The sequence below is a fragment of the Lontra canadensis genome, unplaced genomic scaffold (assembly GCF_010015895.1).
Source record: "Lontra canadensis isolate GAN:19392208 unplaced genomic scaffold, GSC_riverotter_1.0 scaffold4, whole genome shotgun sequence".
In the NCBI taxonomy this organism is placed as follows: domain Eukaryota; kingdom Metazoa; phylum Chordata; class Mammalia; order Carnivora; family Mustelidae; genus Lontra; species Lontra canadensis.
In genome coordinates this window covers 18686699-18708888 of record NW_022630998.1, presented here as the reverse complement: position 1 = coordinate 18708888, position 22190 = coordinate 18686699, and the positions used below count along the sequence as shown (strand labels likewise).

At 37.8% G+C, this 22190-nt stretch overlaps 1 protein-coding gene across 1 annotated transcript in view; it reads right to left on the bottom strand.

Annotated features, from left to right (window-relative positions):
* Window positions 1–6545: 6545 nt before the first annotated feature.
* PCSK1 (proprotein convertase subtilisin/kexin type 1) overlaps window positions 6546–22190 on the bottom strand; it is a 40345-nt gene continuing 24700 nt past the window's right edge. Inside the window, exons 10-14 of the mRNA XM_032846096.1 lie at window positions 14837–15070; window positions 12165–12322; window positions 10774–10907; window positions 8854–9015; window positions 6546–7158 (exon numbers count right to left, since the gene is read on the bottom strand). Of these exons, the coding sequence (XP_032701987.1) occupies window positions 6781–7158; window positions 8854–9015; window positions 10774–10907; window positions 12165–12322; window positions 14837–15070 (1066 nt within the window). The 3' untranslated portion in view covers window positions 6546–6780. The remainder of the gene's footprint in view (window positions 7159–8853; window positions 9016–10773; window positions 10908–12164; window positions 12323–14836; window positions 15071–22190) is intronic.

Below are 22190 nucleotides of genomic sequence, written 5' to 3'. Positions count from 1 at the left end.
TGCTCTTTTAGTGCCAGCTGTCACTCTGAGCACTCCTTGTCATTGTAGTCTACTCCACATTGCCTACAATGCCAGTGTGAGAAGAAGGTTCACATCGGAATGACAGTTCTCCAGGCAACACCATCTTGACCAGTGAAAATTTATGGTATTCCTCTCTTTTTCATTGATTCCAATATTTTCTTCTGTATTGAATTTGTAGATAAGAGCTACAAATTCGAATCTGTTTGGCTCTAAAATCCATTTTCTTTTCATGACACCACAATAATAAGAGCAGCAGTTTCACTAATAGCAAAAACTAACATTTATTGAACTTTTACTAGGTCCAGGAGCTATGCTAAATTATTTATCTGCATTATCTTATTTAATCCTAATAGCAAACCTGAAGTGGTAGACTTCTTTGTTATAAATGAGGAAGTAAGGCCCAGAGAGATGTAACCTGCTCAAGGGCACAGAACTGGGAGACGAGAGAGCCCAGATTCAGATTCACTTGTGGCTGTCTCGAGAGCCCACACCTCTCACCACTTTGGTTGGTATTACAATTTCAGACTTTTGGGGGGCCCTTTAATGATTAGAATAATATCCTTTACAGCAACCAATTGATAAGCTTATAGGGCCTTGTGGTTTCTGTAACTAAAAAGAACATCATTAACAAAGTGGCAACAGGTTCAGGACCATTCATTCATGTTTAGTAGATGCTGGTAAGAAATGATCAGAGCCACGGAGTGAACGTTTAGATAAACAGGGTGAGCTCGATCTACCTGTGGGAGAGATAAGTATCTGTTGGAAAAGATAAGATCTCAACAGTGCATTTTCTTCATTCTGATTCTCTCTGATAAGCTAGCTAGAAATAGCCCATACATTTCTCTTTCACTTCTAGCCCCTTAAAAAATTTTGGTTCAAAATTTGTACTAACCAGGGCACCTGGGTGGCTCAGTGCGTTATACCGCTGCCTTCGGCTCAGGTCATGATTCCAGGGTCCTGGGATCGAGTCCTGCGTTGGGCTCTTGGCTCAGCAGGGAGCCTGCTTCCCTCTCACTCTCTCTCCCTGCCTCTTCGCCTACTTGTGATCTCTATCAAATAAATAAATAAAATCTTTCAAAAAAAATCACTACATCTTCCAAAACAAACTGGCACACTACTGTGGAGCACCCAAGTGACACCTGCTGTAAACTGGAAATTGTGCATGAAGTAGGGAAAGTGCTAGACCCTCTCCAAGAACAAGTTTCAGGGTGGGCCCTGGCGGTGTCTGGAAAAAAAGTGAATATGTGGGGCACCTGGGTGGCTCAGTTGTTAAGGTGTCTGCCTTTGGCTCAGATCATGATCCTAAAATCCTGAGATCAAGTCCCACATTGGGCTCCCTGTTCAGTGGGTAGCCTGCTTCTCCCTCTCCCTCTGTCCCCCTGCTCGTGCTCACTTTATCTAAAATAAATAAATAATTTTTTTTTTAAAGTGATGCTGCAACAAGTAACTGTACAGGATTTAAGGTAAAGCCCAAAGGCTACCTTGCTTACTTTAAAACATCACCTAGATTTCTAAATCCCTTGTCAACGGGTCTCCTAGGGACAGGGATGAAGGGATGGAAGGTAGAAGGGAATAATCACAACATCCCTCCAGGAATAAATCTGAGAAGGTTTCCCCTATACTCTTCAATGAACAAGCGCTCCTTTTGAGCTTGTGGCCCCCCTCTTCAGGTAAATATTCAATTAAGATACTTGCAGTATGGGCTTAGATGAAGGTACAGAGTGCATAGGTTTTGGAGGAGAGTGGAGGGGCTTTATGGAGTTCCAGGCTGCAGATTGTGTGGAAATAACACACCTGGTAGAGGCTCAGCATAGAAACCAGGAAAGTGGGAATGCCTGGCTGGCTCAGTCAGTGCGTCTGCCTTCAGCTCAGGTTGTGATCCCAGGGTCCTAGAATGGAGTCCTGCATCAGTCTCGTTGCTCAGTGGGGAGTCTGTTTCTCCCTCTCCCTTTGCCCCACCCCTCTGCTTGTACTCTGTCTCAATCTCTCATAAATAAATAAAATCTTAAAAAAAAAAGAAACCAGGAATGTGATTTCTGCTTCCCTCAGACATGCTATGACTAATAACTATAGTCAACTCCTTGTCATTAATTGATGTTAGAGTAATGCTTTCATAATATCTATATGTAGCAATATTCAGGTAATGCAGACTTTATAAATACACAGATTGCAATCCAAAAAGTAATGTAAAAATTACTTCATTTTTTTTTATGAGAGATCTTTGTTTCTATTAAGCATTGCCTTTCTTATAAGTAGTGTAAACTTGATCTGAGTCAATCAAGTTTTCTTTCCTTGCCCTGGGGTTGCATCTAACTTCTGAGAGAGGTTAATGGAAGTATCAAGACATTGGATGGGGTAGAAATGGGGGAGTAAGGAGAGCATAGGGTCTGTTCTGAATTATCTTCTACCAGTGATATTATCAGTTGAAACACCAGTTCTAGTCTTTGGGAAGTCCTGGGCTAGATCAGTGTCACTTAATGTGACTCTCAGGTATGTGTGAGTCACTTCTGCTCTCTACTGTTACCTCCTAAATAAATTACCCATACAAAAATCATTCATTATCTTAGCTCTGGTTTCAGGATGAGCTAAGCTAAGGCATAACTTTAAAAAAGACAATTTTAAAGTTTGGACAAGGTCTTTGTTTAGCTATGGGATCAACATTAAAAGGTGTATGATTTAATATTAGCTCTTTTTTGTGCGTGTGCTCTAGGCTCAGGAAGGCACAATTTGAAAGGGATGGATGGTATTGGTAGTATAATGTACAAATGGAACTTTTATTGTATAGTCAGTTTTGTTGGCACAGAAAGGCTGCATGACAAACTACCTCAAGACTCAGTTGCTTACAACAAGTATTTATTCTCATGCTCCTAAGTTGCCATGGTGACAAGTGCGACTTATTTAGGCAGCTGTGAGTTGGCTGGATTTGGTTCCATAATGTGAATCTGCTCCATATACATTTGTTCTGGAAACGGGCTGTAGGGACAGTAGTTCCCAGAGGCATTTACTCTTCTCATAGCACTGGAACACTGAAAAGCAAGAGCCAAGCCAAACTGTGCAGGCAAATTGAAGGTCTTTGCTTGCATCACATCCATTGGCTAAATTAATCACTGGGTCAAGCTCAACATAGATGGCCCAGGAAACTACACCCGGTCCACAGGGGTTGAGGGAGTGGAGAAAATAATCATCATCATCATGTGTATTAGTACTGTAGCCTTGCAAAATTAGGAGGTGGTTAGGAAAACATTATTCTTCTTCCTTATGGATTTGAAATTGTATTTAAGAATTAACATTTATCTTCATATGTATTTGGATTTGTACTTGCAGCCTGCATATGGCTAATCTAAAAAATTACCTCATGGGCATTCAAAGCAAAATAGAGAGCTATCTTCAGCTCTCCTAGTGGGTAGACTTTGAAGATGGCTGGATTTCAAGGACAAAAGCCAGATAGAAGTGTTCTTCTGGAATTCTTGAAAAAATTATTTTAGTTTGACTGAGTATTTATGATTCGGGAGAAAGGAATGGAGTCTGGGGAAAAACCAACCCCCTTGGGAGGAAGAGGTCAGGTTCTGAAGTAGTAGGGTGGTCATTCTAGCGATGGAGGTTTGAAGCAGAAGAGGGATGTGGACCTGAGGATGGGAGATCAAAGTTGGAAGTTGGAAGTTTCTGATGAAGTGGCCTCTGGGGATAGTCAAATGTTGAGCTACTATAGCTGGCCTATAAAGAAATCATTTTTTACAAACTATTGCAAGTCCTTTCACACATAATCAGTCCTTTAGTTTTTGTTCTTTTTTTCCTCAACACTTCAGTGAAGGCTCAGTCCTATAACTTTGGATGTTGTGAAAAAAGTAAAAGACTGAGCTATGAAGGAAAATGAAAATACTTATTAAGGTAAATTCTTAAATTGCCTTTGAGAAAGCCCATTTTTCTCAAAAGAAATTAGCATCTTAATATAAACCCTCAACTTTTCTTTTTTTACAGTTCATTTGGAAAACACAGTAAGAGAAGGGGATCTTGTTTTTGTTGGAAACATGAGCTTTTTTTCCTTTTTGACTTAGTGAGAAACCATTTATTCTTATGTATAAGCATATTTTACATATTCTGGTTAATACATCAAGTGTGTAATGTGGGAGTTCCCTTAAAAATGCTAAGACAACACATGTTAAATTCAACTACACATTGTATTAGGCTATTAGACAAATGTCACTTTTAATATCGCAACACATACATATTATACTTTTTTTTTCACTGACAGAGGAACATGCCTTTCAAAAATATTTTATTGGATGAAACTTTCTTATTCTCAGGAAATTTTTGGTTCTTTAATATAATTTATTATGCCTTTTAAAATTCTGATAAAAGCATTGGTACATTATAAATACCTGTAAAGAAAATAGAGTTTAAAATTCTGAGGGAATTATTATATAAGTTTCCTCTTTTACATTTTCACAAAAATCCACACAGGCACTGAGAAAGACTGACAAAAATATATTATGCCTGAACAATATACTCCAAGTTGGGAACATTCAAACATGACTTTATTTAAATATTAAAGCTTCTCTAGAGTGAAACTTTGGCTACAATCCAATGCGTTGGTTGGCATCTTAACCAGGAAAAGATACGTTAGAAGGATAAAAAAGAAAGCTTCATACAGTGAGCATGAGAGTAGGAAAGGGGAAAAGAAGAGTTTTTGTTTATTACCATTCATTGGCCTCTCTGGGCCTTAGCTTTGTTTTTTTAGTTGACAACTTAACTAATAACTCTCTGGTTCTTTCTGGCTTTAGTACTTCTTGATGTGCTGTAATTTTCAACACTCTGTCTCAAACAACATGTGAAACTTCTAAGGATAGAGTGATACTGCAGCTGTTTGAGAGAAACATCCTTGAAGCATCACGGGGATTGCTCTGCAGATACTCCTCTTGTGCACAAATACAAGTGGTAGACTAGGAGGTGAAGCTTGGTCTTACCCACCACACTTCAAACCATAGCAAGTGACAGACTCTAGTCTTCTTTTTCTGCTAGTTCATCTGTAGCATCCTGAAGTTCCAACTTTACGAAAGAATTACGAACAACAAATGCAGTGGGAAAATGCCAGCTTTGTAGGTGACAGGAGCCTTTGTGAGTGCCTAGAAATTGGGAAGCTAGGGGTTGGCAGCTCGTGAATTTGGTATAAACGGTATTCAGGGGAGGCGAGATGAAACAAATATATCAAACTGGATTTCAGAGGTACTTTTAGGGGTCTCAAATGCCATTTTTCCCCACCTATAATTTAACCGGATCATCATGGCAAGTTCTCATAGTTATTGATTATACAGATCTTACCTGAAAGAAGTAGATGATTTTTTTTTTTTTTTCTGAATGCATTTACACTTTGTATGTGTTGTTTCATGCAGCAGTGGGAAAAATGGAATGCTTGTTGGGTGCCGACCGGTAGAGTTGAGGTTGCTACAGTGAGCAACACGGAGTGGGGCACGTCGGGAACCTGGCACTCAAATCTAGCTGGGCAGCGGCTATGCAGCACTAGCCAACTGTTGCCAGGAGGGAAAATGGGTCTGAGAATCAAACTTTATGTGAAATTTCATATTTTTAGTAATCACATTTTGAAATCATTTGACATGCCAAACAAAATCTACCTGAGGGACAAATGGGACCTGTGGACTGGAGTTTGTGGCCTCTTGAGTTAAATCCTGGAAGCAATTTGGTAAACAATTGAATACTATCAGCTGTGAGATTGGGGAAGAGCCTTCAGTGGCAAGGAATGAACACCCAGTCTTAAAGATCCAGAAAAACCTGTTCGAATGAATATACTTTAAAAGAAAAATCTCCCCATTATAAATATTTTCCTGTTTACATTGGTTCTCTGTGTCATGAGTGGTTTCCTGTTAGTATTGTTAAAAAAAAATATGACTAGGAATTTGCCAAGTCCCAAGTGTAAGTTTTATTCTAAGAAAGTAATATGGATTAGTTCTCTCAGTATTCAGCTTGTGGCTGAAAAAGGAAATAGGTAACAAAAACCTTCATAAGGGGGAACCTCCATAAGGGGACAGAGCACACACAGGTCCTGGACACCTTTAGAGTCACAGAGCCCTCTACACGGCTCACTAAGCAAAGAAAAATGGTCTAAAACTGTCCAAACTGGGTAACACAGATTTCGAGGACTGTTTCTAGATCTCAGTGACTCTCCTTCTTCCCAAAATGGCCAAATGACCACTCCCTGAATGCGTAGTACTAGGAGGTAGAAAAGCCAAGGGAATGGGTCTAATTGTGAACTCTTTCACTTAGAAATTTTCTAAACCCACTTGGGCATCACAGCTCAAAGAACCACGTGGCAAAGACAAGGGACAAGTCATAAGAGCAGTTTTCTTTGTTCTCATTCTTTGCAGATTATGTCTTCAAATTAATCTCTAGTCCAGGGGATGCCTTTTCTTTTGAGAAATGAAATGGGAGGGCTCAAGGAGGCATTCTAGTGTGGTGTGAGGACCATAAGTGAAATAAACTGTGGCTCCAGAAAGAACACAACATTTCACTTGTGCACGCATGGAAGATGTGTTTTGAAGGAGCCATGATCAATTCAGGAAGTGGGATTTTCAACCTGAGCTCGTCCCTTTTACATGTCTAGTTTGGGAAGCAAAAGCAAAAGTACCACCAAAGGATATTATAAGCATAAGAACCAATGGCAAAAACAACCACTTCAGACACAGGCAAAAATCTAAGGGGAAGGAGGAAGCATGAATATTTCCAACTCAGGACCACACACGGATGTCAATTTTCTTCCCTCAGAATGTCCACCAGAGCCTGCAGCAGCCGGTCGTCTCTGTGCTTATAAGATTTCGTGTTATAGAAAACATCAACGTAGTCATTATATAGACTGTCCTCAGAGTCTTTAAGCTGGGAAGGCTTGTTCAACTTTTCCAGAGCTTCATAGAAATTTTCGTAAGGGATGTGGAGCTTTGCACTTGGAGACTTCTTTGGTGATTGCTTTGGGGGTGAGTTTTTGCTGAAAGCACTTTGCAGGAGTCTCAACATAGCCTCCGATGGGGCTGCCTCCACCAGCTCATCCCTTCTGCCCCCGGAACTGCCACCGTTGGGGCTTTTTGATGCAAGGGGGTTCTTTTTCAGGTTCTCTTGCGTGGGCTGCTCCTAAAACACAGAATGCCACCGACAAAAGGAAGAAAAGTCCTCTTTAGAGCGAAGCAAGCCAGATTTGGCCCATGCCTACTGCCTACTCCATGGGAGACCATTGGAGAAGCAGAGAGAGCATGAGGCTTAGAAACATACTAACTCAGGGATCAGTCTTAATTTTTGTGCTTACTGATATACCCCTGACACCTGTTTCATCTTTCTGAACTTCGCCTATAAAATGGGACCAAGAATACTTTAATGTCTGGTGGTTTTGAAGACTGAATGAGATGATGTATGTATTGCTCTCCTTCATTTGTCAGCCTGCTGTAGTAGAATTCATGTCAGGGTATTTAATAAATTTGAATTTGTTAATTTAAATTTATAAATTTTGGATGAAAGGAAAAACATTTTTAAATAATATAGCTTCATCTTATGGAAAGTAAATAGTTGACCATTCCTACTCCCTTTCCTCCCTGCCCATGTTTTGGGATGATATTAAAATATTTAATAAGTCCCAGAGAAGGCACTAACAGTGCTGCATGTGGAAGAAGTTTCCTGGAGGCCCCTTGTTCTGTCAGGAGCTACGCTTTCAGCCCCTGAGTTTTAAAAAGGGTTCTTGGGAGAGACTAGGGTGATGGACTGGCTAGGGCAGAACTGGATAGAGCAAAGAAGAAGCTCTTCGTCAACCATTGTGGAAGTATCTCAACGTTTTCACAACTACTATGTCTTATTAATAGCCCTTAAGGAATCTTGGAGGGAGAAATACCCACAAAGTCAGCTTGCCTCTGGGATTGTGAAGAGAAGGTCCTTGGAAAGGTGGGGAATAATAGGGGGGAGATACTTTGCAGGATACAAATGGAGGCAGAATCTGAGCTGAGGACCTCACACAGCTAGTTTATAAGTTTCTTAAATAAATATTATGTCTTTGTATCTTCCAAAATACCCATCACTGAGTCAGATGTCAGGAAAACTCATTCTGGGAATTCTGATAACCTACTTCTTACATCTGAGGCTCTGTGCTAGATGCTGGGCGATTAAGAGATAAAGAAAATGGGGTGCCTGCCCACTGTCTGATAAGGGAGAAGCCAGCAATCTCAGTGAACCGACACTGACAGGAATGGGAATGACTGACTAGCTATCCTATGAAATTTTCTCAGAGAAATTGTGATTCAGTAGCTTTCCTTGGAGCTGCCAAGAAATGTCAGCTAAGGAATTAGTAAAGAGAAGCCTATAAGACTTGGTAGTTGAGCCTTGTTTTTCTTTTTGGAAAATGAACATACTAATGCCTTCTAACCTTCTAACCTTCTAACCTTCTCTAGGTTAGAGGGGTCACTGATGAAATGGCACAGTGTCAAACAAACAAAACAAATCAAAAACTCAAAAACCAAGTGTAATACAGATGTTAGGCATGTGTGATTGTGCATAAAGAGAGCCGTCTTTACAATCTGTTATGTCATAAACGGAGAAAAGTCATGTCAGAGGATTTCATAATTTTGAATTCAGCGATTTTAATTTCTAAATTCTGGACAAAAGAATAAACTTAAGAAATATTAGACCTTTATGGAAAATGGTTTAGCCCTCCCTTCCCTTTCCTCCCCACCCATGTTTGATTTACTCCCTGCCTGAAAGTTAGATCTAGCTCCCCTCACTACATTTTGACTAGGGTTCAAAGAAGAGTGTGCCAAGAACCCTCAGGTACAGAGCCCCACAGACCTCCCCTGCGTCCACCATCTTCTCCACTCCTCTTCTGTCATTCTGAACAGTATTGTAGGAAGTGTACACACGAGGCTGTTTCATGTGTTCTGGCTGAGAAGAGGTCCCATGCAAAATCAGTTTCCAGTTGACAATTCTTCCTTCATTTTGCATTCTTCCAGACTAAGGAATAAGCATACACATAATTTTAGGATGTGTTCTAAGAAACGTCAAACTCCTTAGAAATAACTATTAAGGTCTAATTTAAAAATTCAGAACATTCCATGGGTAGAGCGCTATGTACATAGAAGCAAGTCACTGGATTCACTGTTGCCATGAAAAATGGCATTTTATAGGTTGAAGGATTTAAAGCATGATTATTGGCTTCATTTGATTAAAAAAGCAGAACTCTTTACATGAATGTTCTTTTCTATTCTGTTCTTGGAAAGTTGACTTTACCTTCTATAAATAGCATTATATTTAATAATTATCAACTTGTAGAAACATTCCAGTGGGGAGGAAAAAAGCCTCTACCAAGCATTATGAGTAGCCTTCAGTATTAACCAGCCCTTAAAAACTGTATATTTATGGAAACAGTAATGATTTTCAGAAGCTCAACAATTATGCTAAAAATAATATGCTGAAATGTAAAATATCTAAAAAAAAAAAGTCTGCAAGTGTAAAGTCAGATTTTATAGACTTGATAAAAAATAGTCTCATCTTGATAAGCATATTTTCTCGGTTTTCTTAAAAATTGGGTTGGGGCACAGTCAGTTAACCGTCTGACTCTTGATTTTGACTCAGGTCATGATCTCAGGGTGATGAGATGAAGCCCCACAATGGGCTCCATGCTCAGTGAGAAGTTAGCTTGAGATTCCCTCTTCCTCTCCTACTGCCCCTCCTACTGCCCCTCCTGCTCCTGTTCACTCATTCTGTATAAAATAAATAAAATAACCTTAAAAAAAACTGAGTTAAAGAACAGAGGTCAAGTTCAAGAATAGGACCATTTCCTAAGAATATTTTCTTGCTCTCTCTAAGGAAGTAGGAATTTTACAGATTCTGGTTCTAAATTACAATTTTAGCAGTCTTTAGGAGAAAGGTACTCTCAAATAAAAAAAAGGAACAATGACTATAGAATTTGTATTAATTAAATGGAGATCTTCAGAAATTTAAAATCAATTCTTTTTAAAAATAGTTATCTAGATTTTGAAATCTAGTGCTGATACTTGTAACATTTCTATCTTGGGAAAGGTCAGACCAGAGCCCTATTCATTAATGTGCTCAGGCTGTTAAAAATGCTGGAGAAATGATGCAAAGGTAGATAATTCAGATGTTTTTGGCTTTTTGTTCAGACACTCCTTACTCTATTTTTGTCACCATGAGTTACAATTTTAGAAATATACCAAAGAGTGTTAGTAAACAGAGTGAAAGAGAAATGAGAAATGCTTTTCAGCTTGTTTCATAACTGAAACAAAAAAAAACAAAGACGTCATATTGAATAAGATATCTTGTCCAACAAGTAAATAGCACTGCAGTAAATATTGGTAAGAATTTCTTTGTGTGACCCCAGCAGAATGTCATAGCAAAGGTTTTGTAGCATTTCTCTACCTTTGTTAGTACAGGTGATTCTGGTGGCTGAGCATGTCATAGGGCTGGCTGCGTTCTGACTTTGGAACACTTGGATTTGTCACACTGTAATATTACTAACCAATGTATCTTCTTTTCTTTCTTATAATATGTCTTATTTATTTATTTAGTCAATCAATCCAACCAATCTATGGAGCTAAGTGGGCAGAGATTGAAACACTACACCTTTGCCTTACTTTACTAGGGAGTGACCAGAGTTCCTTACGGCTTTGATGAATGATGATACGAAACTTAAAGGACTTCAAAATGTTTGAAAGTGAGCCTGCAGTCCTCTATCTTTTCATTTATACTTACCATGTCTGTAATTCGCAAAGTCCAGGTGCCTATGGGATTCTCTCCCCACGTGTGAACAGACATGAAGTCCCAATTCTTAAAGCCATTAGGAGATGTATCCCGCTCTCTTTCAGCCAACAGTACAGTGCTGGTCCCTATTTTCATACAACAAACATCAGTTAATGAATGTCCTAACAACTCTAAAAATAGGATAAACTCTAGCATCTGCTAACTGAAAATGAAAAATGGGAGAGATTAGCCCCCCTAACTTTCCCTTTTTGTATAAGAGCAGGATAGAGACATTCATTTAAAAAAATGTTTTTATCCATAGCAGTTAGCATATTGCCTGGCATATAATAAGTTCTCAATAAATATTTTGGTAAAATATTGAATGAATATATTGATTAAGGTTTATTTGAATAAGGAGAATCCATAGAACTACATTTATAAACTATAGAGTCAAAGATCTAAAATATGTTTTAGTGTAGACCTAAAAAAATAAAGCTATATCAACTTAGTAATTTCCTGTCTAGTATTAGTACTAATTGTTAAACCTAAGTTTTCAAATTTAAGTTCTCTCTCTATATCTCAAAATGAAACGGTCAAGTTCATACTAGGGCCACCAATGAAAAAACATCCCACCCATACTTCAGGCCAACTTCAATATATCTAGAAAGCATTACTCCAAAATTAACAGAGTCCAGTCCAAACCTCTAGGAAGTTTATATCCTGGAAGGAGATGATAAAGACAGCTCATCCTTCCTCATACGTAGCCTATAGCAATCGAATTTAGTTAGGTGAATCCTACTAAAACATGAAAGAGGATTAGGAAGCATTTCCTGGTTGGATTATAGTTCATGGTTCACAAGCTCTTCCCCATCCATGATCTCATCTGAGTTAGTACTTTCTCAGGGAAGGGTAATTGCCTGTATATGATATCGTATGGCCTTTACAATATCATCATGGACTATTTGTTAGTTTTCTCAGTCCTCTTTCGTGGATCAGAATTCCTAATTTTTCAGTTGATACCTAGGATGTATCTGATATATCTGTCAGCATTATTAACTATCAGAGTAACTTTCACTAATGTGTTACCTAAGAGAAATGAATGATATTAAATGAATGATAAAAATGAGAACATTTTTAAAATATATAATTCCAGAAAGATTAATTGATATTATTTGAATAGACCTTATTCTCTGCTTATCGAAGGACAAGTGGGAATGAGTAGGCAGAGTTCTGATGCCAAGAAAAATGAAAAATAGGCATACATTTTTAAGCCCTGAAAAACATCTATTGGGAAACTCAGTAATATAAATAAAAAGAAAACCATAGATTTAAATTCATTCAATATATTCTTAAAAATGTAAACAAATGCTTTAGAATAAACGAGATATTTTTAAAAGGTTTACCAGCAGCAGAAGTGAGTGTAACATGAAGGTCTCCTCTTCGGGAATATTCAATCGTTGCTTCAAATTGCACGTGTTCCAGGGACTTGATGGCATTTTCTTGTCCTTCACAGGCTCTTGTTGGAATTTCAATAATAACTTCTCCATTACCTTTCAGGGATCTAAATATATTTTTTTAATCACTGAATAAAGTACATCATTTCTTCTTTGCATTTTAAGCAAATATATACACATTAGTCTTGATTAGATAGTCAGCTAAGCTCTCCCTGTTAATGACTAGAACCCAATTCAGAAGTAACTATAAAGTATAAATGCTAAATGTTATTACAGAAATAAAAAAATAAAAAATAAAAATAAAAAAGGTTATTACAGAAATAAAAAAATAAAAAATAAAAATAAAAAGGTTATTATAGAAATTAAAAAAATAAAAAATAATAAAAAATTTAAAAATTCTATACTTTTTATGGTTCACAAAAGACTACAAATAGCCAAAACAACCCTGAAAAAGAAGAACAAAACTGGAGGCATTACAATTCCTCATTTGAAAATATATTTCAAAACTATAATAATCAAAACAGTATAGTACTAGCACAAAGACAGACATAGACCAATGTAACAAAACAGAGAACTTAGAGTTAAATCCATGTGTATATGGTCAACTAATCTTCAACAAGGATGCCAAGAATACTCAATGGGGAAAGAGGAGTCTCTTCAGCAAAGGGTGCTGGGAAAACTGGATATCCACAGGCAAAATAATGAAACTGGACACATATCTAATGCCATACAAAAATCAACTCAAAATGGAGTAAAAACTTACACACAAGACCTAAAATAGTAAGTATAGAAGAAAACATATGGAAGAAGCTTCATGACATTTGTCTTGGCAGTGATTTCATGGTTAAGGTGCCAAAAGCACAGGCAACCAAAACAATTGGGAATACATGAAGCTAAAAATCTTCTGCATATCAAAGAAGACCATCAACCAAATGAAAAGACAACCTACAAATCAGAAGAAAATATTGCAAACCATATATCTGATAAAAGGTTAATTTATAAACTATATAAAGAACTCCTACAGCTCAATAGCAAAAAAAAAAAATAATAATAATAATAACCTGCCTAAAAGAGCCAACTACTTAAATAGACATTTATCTAAAAAAAGACATACCAATGGCTGACATGGAAAAAAATTTTTTTCAACTTCACTAATCATCAGGAAAATGCAAATCCAAACACCTATCAGAATGGCTCTTACCAAAAAAGGCAAAAGACAGCAAGTGTTGGAGAAGATGTGGAGAAATTTGAACCTTGCACAATCAGTGGGAAAGCAAAGTGGTACAGCCACTATGGAAAACAGTATAGAGGCTTCTCAAAAAAATTAGAAAAGAGATCCAACAATCCCACCTCTGGATATTTATCCAAAATAATTGAAAACAGGATCTTGGGATCTCGTGTTCATTGCAACACCATTCATAATAGCTAAGATGTGTCTATTAACAGATTAAAGGATAGAGAAGATGTGGAATGGAATATTAGCTTTAAAAAAAAGGATATTCTGCAATGTGCAGCAATATGGATAAACCTTGAAGACATTAAGCTAAGTAAAATAAACAAGCCACAGAGAGCGATATACTACATAGTTCCACTTACATGAGGTATCTCATATAGTCAAATTTGTAGATTCAAAAAGTGGAATTATGGTTGCGTGGGGGTAGGGAAAGGGGAAAATAGAGTTACTAATCAATGGACATAAAATTTTAGTTAAGCAAGATGAATAAGTTCTAGAAATCAGCTTTATAACAGCTGTACTTAGAATCAACAGTAATGTGTTGTACACTTAAAGATTAAAGAGGGTAGATCATATGTTAAGTGTTCTTATCACAGTAAGATAGAATAGAAAAGAAGGTGTTAAGGAACACAGATACAAGAATACAATACTTTTTGCTGTGGGGTCGAATGGCAGGTTTGCCTTGAACCCATCAAAAAGTGGTCCATTACTGCTCTAATCGACCCTCTTCAGAAATGATACTATCTCCATAATGAATGTACCCCAGGGCTCCCACCCTCAGACATTTTGTGTGAGTGGGTCTTTAGTAAAATCATGGTTGCTTGATGGACTCAACAAAACAGTCACTCTAGATTCTGCTTCTGTGGCCAGATCTGGTAGGCTGGATATAGTCTCCATAAAAGCAGTATGGTAGAGAATATCTCATAGAAGAGAAATCATGAATCACATAGTACTGTGGCATGAAGTGAGGATCTTCTGGAAACAGGTTTGGGATAACTCTGGTTGACAAGTATTGCATTTAGTCAATTCTAAGATGCATTTTTTTGAAATAAAAATTACCTTAATATCTTTGAATTTGGGATCAATCTTCAAACTGATCATTGGTAACAGTTTAATTGGCAGTGATTTTTCTTAGTGATATATAAAACAATGATACATCTTAACCTGAATATAGGTAGGCCAGGAAATGGAAAAGGGCAATATGCTAACATGATTTGCAGATTTCCGATCTCTCAGTGATTCCCATGGACCCACAGGGAACTATGGCAAATGCTATCTCCATCCGCTTCAGAAGGGTAGGTAAGAAAAAACATAGACAGGGTGACAAACATTATAATCAAATATTGCCATGGGTACACATTTCTTTAAAAATCCTGGAAACACTCACCTGGGCTCAAAGTTGTTATCCTTTACCACACACTCTTTCTTCTCAGGCACACTGGTCCAGGTCCTGGGATCAGCTAAATCCACCAGAGCTTTGGCATTTAGCAACCCAAATCCAAATCGACTATTCACCATCAAGCCTGCTCCATTCTTTTTCCATCCAGGGTTATTGGCCAGTGGGTCATACTCAGAGGTCCAGACAACTAAGTGCTGCATGTCTCGCCAGGTGAGATTTGGGCTGGAGGGGAAGTGACCCAGAATATTTTTCAGGGACAAAAAAAATGTTTCCTTGTAAAATTAAGTGTTAGAAACAAGCATCTTCTATTTACAGATTATAAAGTGCCTTTTCCAAGTGTACTTGTATAATTCTGGTATGTATTTCTTTTGGAATGTCTTTTCATTCAGAATTTAAAATATATACTGAAAACTTCTCCCATCTAAGTTAAGCTCCTACTATGAGTAAAATTTGGTCTTCAATATAGTAGAAATGTGGGATTTGGCCCCTGATTTTTAATTACTTAAATTTAAATGAACAAAAATTTTAAATGCCAACACTTCCTTTATGTCTTCAGTCTTCTGCTATCTGTTAACAGCCTTGGTACTTTCAACATTATGTACCCACAGATGAGGCCTTGAATTTTTCTTAGGAAGACTCAGATTTTAAAGACACAGTCTGGTTACCTATCCTTAAATCCTTTTGCCTCTTTTCCTTATATATAAAAATTAAGAGTATACTTATCTTGAGCACTGAGTAATACATGGAACTGTCGAATCACTATATTTTATACTTGAAACTCATATAAGACTGTACATCAACGACATTCTAATGTAGTTCTAATGTAGACTACAACTAATTCCAGTAATTAAAAATTTAAACAAATTGTCAAGAAACTCTTAGCTACTTGAGATCACTCTTGCAAGGTACTACACTGAATACTTTGGGGATATTGAAGAAGGTGGTTCTTTCTTGTCTTTAGGAAGCTTACAATCCAACAAAGGAACTAAGCCTTTGTATAACTCTAATGTATCTGCTGACTGCTGTGTTCATGGTGTCATATATTACAGGAATTGAGAGGAGGAAGAATTCTGGAGATGGAAGATCTGGGAAAGCTTTGCTGGAAGGAAGTGTTCTGTTTGAACTTCGAAGACTGGGTAGAATGTTAGGGAGTGGAGAGATGGAAAAGGGAGATGGAAAAGAGAGAACCAAACCTACAAGGGGGAAAGTGTAGAATGTGGCTGGAGTACAGTGGGTAGTCTGGTTGGTGGGAGCAGGGAAAAGGTGATAGAGTACTGAGCCCGATGGTGAGGGCCTTGCATGCCAGAAAAAGGAGATTACCCTGTATCCCTTGGGCAATGGGGAATCAAGGATTTTTGAACAAGAAATGGTGTAATCAGAAATCTTGGTAAGATTAATTTATCAGCAATATAAGATACGTCAGAGACACTTGGGAATGTTGGATCTGTTAAAATGAAGATGCACCCTTCCCAGGTCACTCTATTTAAAATTTCAGTTCTCCTCACAAACTCCTGATCTCCCTTATCCTGGTTCTTTTTTTTTTTTTCTTTTATAGTATTTACCACCATCCAACTTACTGTGCAACTCATATATATGTTTCCTATATTAGTAACATCCGTCTCTCCTTCTAGAATTAGCTGTAAGAAGGGCTGAGATTTTTATCTATCCAGTTCTCCAGTGTGTACCATTCAGAAGAATGCCAGGCCCAGGGTATGTGCTGAATTAAACGTTGGTTGGTTGAATGACTGAATATGCCTGAGTGTTAGGTGGCCCCAATAATTTTAAAACTTATTACTATTTGTCATTAGATTCTTTCAAGATCACAAGTTTTTCCTTAGCTTTGAGACTTTTGTTGTTTCTATCAAGCCAATCGAGTATTATTCAATAAATAAATACCCAAGTGTGTAGTCTTTAGGTTTTCCATCTTAGCACTAAGTTGTGTAACAACCATCAGGGGAATCTGGCTCAATTTGCTATCTTCCCCCAGAGCCCAAAATGTGCTGGTTAAGCAATCCCCTGTTGACAAAAAAGAGGCAGTGTACCTTCTTAAACATTGAGGAGTCTGGTTTCTGGTTAAAATCCCCCTTGTGATTTTCAGATCTCTTCAGAAGCATGACAAAGGCTCTACCTGGGAGGCTTTCTGGGGAAACTGCTCTCCGCATGCCAGCCTGGGTGCACAGCCCATGCACTGTAGTCTGTGGAAGGAGTTGTCATCAAGGACTTAGGCTCCCTACCCAGTCAAGCTCGTCCCGTATTTATATTCCCACCCCTTGTGCCTTCGTTTCTAGGTCACCTTATCTAAGGTGGTGGGCAGAGGTTTTCTTTAGGTGTCTGTCTGTGCCCAAGGCCTCTTTATGGGGAAAGGAAGAAGAGAACTTGAAGACACTTTTACCCACTTTGACTCAGTACCCTGTACCTTCCTCTCATTCTTCACTCTTGCCTCACCCCAGAGTAAATACAACTAGCAGGGCTTTCGGTTGGGGTTCCCTCAACAGTGACATGACCCCCATGTCTGCAGTATTTCAACCTCCCCTTCAACTGTACACTCTTCCATGGGAGAGAATGGAATGGGGTGGGGGACGTCAGCATTATCTCTGATTTTTGACTCTTGCTTAAAACATTGTAGTTAACAAAGGCTTAATTCTTTGATTTCTGATTTATTGCTTTAATCAGCTCTTCTGATACTTGGTAGGCTAGTTCTCTCTCTCTTCCATCTCAGCTCCTGACAAACATAACAGTTAACTCTGGGGAGTGACTGATAGAGTGCATAGACTTAAGAGTCCCAGATGGCTTGCATCATAATTACCTGTTAATCATGTAAATAGTGAAAATTCCTAAATCTCATCCTAAACCTATTGTGTCAAAACATCTGTGGATGGAGCACGATTTTTATATTTATATTTCAAAAAACTATCTAGCCAATTCTACGTCATAGCTAAAATGATAGGAGTTGGAAGAAAGCATATAGGCATATAACCAATTCAGACAATTAGAAGTGATTTCAAATCATGAGGCCAGAGTAGGGAGTAATAGAAAGCACAGCAAACCATATCTTACCAAAGACCTACGTGATCTTAAGCAAGTCACTTCATTTCCCTTGGCCTGAGGTGACTCCTCTGTAAGATGAAGGGGTTGAGTATGATAATCTTCAGAATTCTTTACAATCGAGATTTCTATTTGCCCAATATCATAAATACCTCATTTAGATTGTGTTTCCATGTTGGCCAGCCCACATTAAGGAATAATTAACTAGCTGAGCAGAAATGGCTATTTTCTTAATGCAGAAACTAATTCTGTTCTATGAAGCATTTTATTGAAATTCTTGCTTCCTTCCGGTTTTTTAAAGGAAGTTTTAGGTAAAAGCCTATTATCAATGTGGTCAATGGGAAACATTAGTTTCCCATTTGGACCATCAGGGCAAGCAGGTGTGTATATGGAAGTTAGGAAGAGGAATTGTACTAGGGTGGTATAAGGAAGGCAGAGTTATAATAATCAAATAGACTTTCTATAGAAGAACACTTACTTTATATTTAGTTGCAGGTTTTATTATTTTTATTTTCTTTTACCTATTCTTTGCAAAATATTCAAGGGAGCGTCATTGTCATGCAATTAGGAAAATTAAGCTTGTTTTCCTAACAGAGTTATTCTTCATTTGTGTGATTGCATTTCAGAAATGAAAAGGAGCTGCTAACAATAGTGCATCCCATTCCTGACAGCCTTCCTTTGTTAATTAGTGCTCAACAGCATCCACAATAATTAAATTTTTTAAAACTGCATTAGCTTGCTAATCAAGGATATGTTTATAGAAAATAAGGGTTATGGAATTAAACACTGAAATTAAGCATTGCTTCTAATTAGTGTGGGTAAAGTAATCTGGAGACAAAATTCTAATGTGAAAAATCTTACAGGCTACCTGGTTCAGCCTCTAAACACCTATAAGTAAGCCTTGATATTAAAGATTTTCTAAACTGGAGACTTGCCAACATTGCACAACTCTGAGTCAAGGATTTCTTTGATGTGCTTTATCGAAAGGTTTTATGCAGCATTGAAATTCTATTTCCCTTCCTCTAGCCTTTCATGGAAACAGAAAATTGGTTCATCTGTACAATAAGACTACAGTTATTGCCTGCTATCTTTCTTAAGTATACTGACCACTTAGTAATAATGGTGCCAGAGTCACTAGTTCAAGGAATTCCTGTCTCTCATTATATATATCTATAAATATATATAATATGCCTATTAAGTGCCCTATCGAGCATCTTAACCACAGCTGGATGAGATTATAGAAAAACCTTTTTACAGCAGTTGTTTCTTGAAATTTAGTAACAGTACTACCAGCATTGAAACTGGCTGGGATACTTGTTAAAAATGGGGATTCCTAGGCCACATACCAGATGCTTGTGAATCTGAATGGCTGGCACTGGATTTGGGAGTCTGTCTACTAACTAAACTCCTAAGGTGATTGATTATGCTGGTATTAAGAATCACTCCTCCAGGAAAGGAAAGTATTCCTCTATACACATTTGAGCCAGGAACCATTCTTTCTCCTTCCTTCTCCTCTTCCCATTCCCCTGCATTCCAGCTATGTCTTCTTTAATGTAACATAATAAGTAATCTGCTTGTGACAAAGAACCATTTATGAGAAACGCAGGAGAACACGAGTCATGGCAGTCCTTGATCAGCATCGATCTTCTTAAGGCCGCTTTCTCTGAGGGGATGATAGACTGCCCTTCAGCATCTCCTCCCCCTTGCAGGGCTATGGGAGGCAATGAGGGACAGTAGCTCATGGCTCAGGTTTGAGCTTACACAGACCTGAATTTGCATTTCTTTGTGGGATCTTGGTTACATTCTTCAGCCTCTCTAGCGTCAATTTCTTCTTTTATAAAATGCAACTAATAATATCCTTTTCATGGGGGCAGGGGGTAGGGAGAAGGTGGAGGGGTTATGGACATTGGGGAGGGTATGTGCTATGGTGAGTGCTGTGAAGTGTGTAAACCTGGCGATTGACAGACCTGTACCCCTAGGGCTAATAACACATTATATGTTAATAAAAATAATAATAATAACCTTTTCACAGGGCTGTGGTAAGGATTTGAATTAGTGTTGTACACAAAGAGGTTAGCACAGTGTCCAGCCCATAGGAAGACCCTGACAAATTGTTATTCTTGATGAATTTAGCCCACCATTGTTCTTCAGTCTCCATAGTTGTTCCTTGAGCAGCACCTGGTTAAATGATTTCTCCCAGTCTTCATTATCTAGGGGCACTTTTAGAAAAACTGGCCTTGAGAGTTTCTGGAATAGTCATCTCCCATATAGACAATTGAATAGTGTTCAGAAAACTGTCTATTTGAGAACAGACACTTCAAGAATTTCTCCCTGCTTTGGCATGAAGTATATGAAATGTAAGCTAGATTATATCTATCTTACTGATGCCCAAATCAAAAAGAAAGGAATTAATTCTTATCATATGTACCAGAGAGATCACAGAGTCTTAATCTCTCTTAAATTTAAACAGTGTGAGAATCCGATAGACCCTATAGACCATTCCTTCAGAAAAATGTTGTGCACACAAGCAATTCTGCATCCAGTTTCAAAGAAGCTCATGAACTGCTGGAAAATCATCCATGTTATTTCAGAGCAATCCATGAAGCTCCTGCTTTAAAAATGACCTATTAAAAATTAACCGAGTCAATAAGGCTAGATCATTCTTAGCTCATTTTCTCCCTGCACAGAAAAATGTTTGAAATTTTAGAAATCAGAGGTTACAATTTTAAATTTTCAGTTCTTATACTAAATTAATATTACATCTGTTCATGAGATGGGTGTTTCTATTATTCTGGTCACTAGACAAGGATCGCTTAGGCCTGGCTAGTTATATTTACATGCATCTGATAAGTGTTGGGTAGAGAAGACTTAAAATTTTAAGGATTTTTTTTTCAACAGCTCCCTGGAACTAATAGCTTATATCCTCAAATCATAAATATTGAAAGACTGTTTAACCACCTGCATGAAACTGCTTGCCTTCAGTGAACCTTACTTTTTCTACTTGGGACTTTTCTCCACCAAACTCAACAATTCATGTTGGATGACCTTTATTCACTGATACCTTCAATATCACATCAGAGAATCTTATAAAGCAACGAGGTTTGAAAAAAGTGGTCTGCTCTGACCCCTCCATTTTCTAGATGGTAAATTAAGCCCTCAGCTGGAGATTAATTTGCCTAAGGTCACATAGCTAGTGATATGCCTAGAACTTGAAGTCCTTTGTCCCTCACACTTATGAGTGCTTAAGTTATTTTTCCTTGAATCCAAATTCAAGGATCTGCTGACGCCATCTTCCCTTGTGTTCATAAACTCTGCCCCCTGTCCATTCCCTTCCTGTTACAAATGAACTCACATTCTGAACACATCTCTACTGCTGGACCAGAGCTGCCAACACCCCTGTTTCTGACTGAGTCACTGGATTTGCTCTTCTCTTACCAGACATCTTCCCAGCCCCTCCAAAGAGGTAAATTCTTGGTACAAAACTTGCTAGGTCTGTCTTTCTTAGCCATTGTGGCCATCTCCTGGCTGAGACACCAGGACAAACTACAACTCCACAGGTGGCCCCAGGGCTCTTAGATCTACATTGGACTCTGCAGAACCAAGAGTTAGCAACTTCAGGGTTTTTCCACCTGTGGCAGAGGCTAAGGTGTTCTACTTTTCTGCTCTTATGAACCTCGTCTACTGAATATGACATGAGGAGAATGTTTTGTTCTCTCTCTAAAGAATATAGATATTCTTCTAGGATAACCTTCTGATTAGGAAGGATAACAGTAACTTACAAATTTGACCACTTCCTCTGTCATGTAAACATAACGCCTGACTTGACGTTTAAAGTGTTCTTACCACCAGAAAGCAAAAACAAGGACAAATAGAAAGCTGTGGATACATAGTGTGCAGCAGTTAGAATTTTTTCCCCTGTATCAATAAGTGGACTATTGGGTAACCAATATGAGGAAAAAAATACTGTTAAATATACTGTTAAATCCCTCTTTAACATCATACACTAAAATTCCAGGGGAATTTAAATGTAAATATGGTAAATGAAGCATAATAAAAGACATATAAATAAATGTTTATCAAATCTGAGATTGTAAATATTTTCCTATGCATGAAAGCAAAGGAAAACATCTTAAAGTATGGACAAATATAACTATATATATACTAACTTCATTGCAATAAAAAGTAGACATAAATAAAATTAAAAGTTAAATGTCAAACTAACCAAGCATTAGTAGCTTCTCCAAACTAAGGCCATTAAAAAAAAAAAAATCAAGGTAATAAACGAGCAATCACAGAT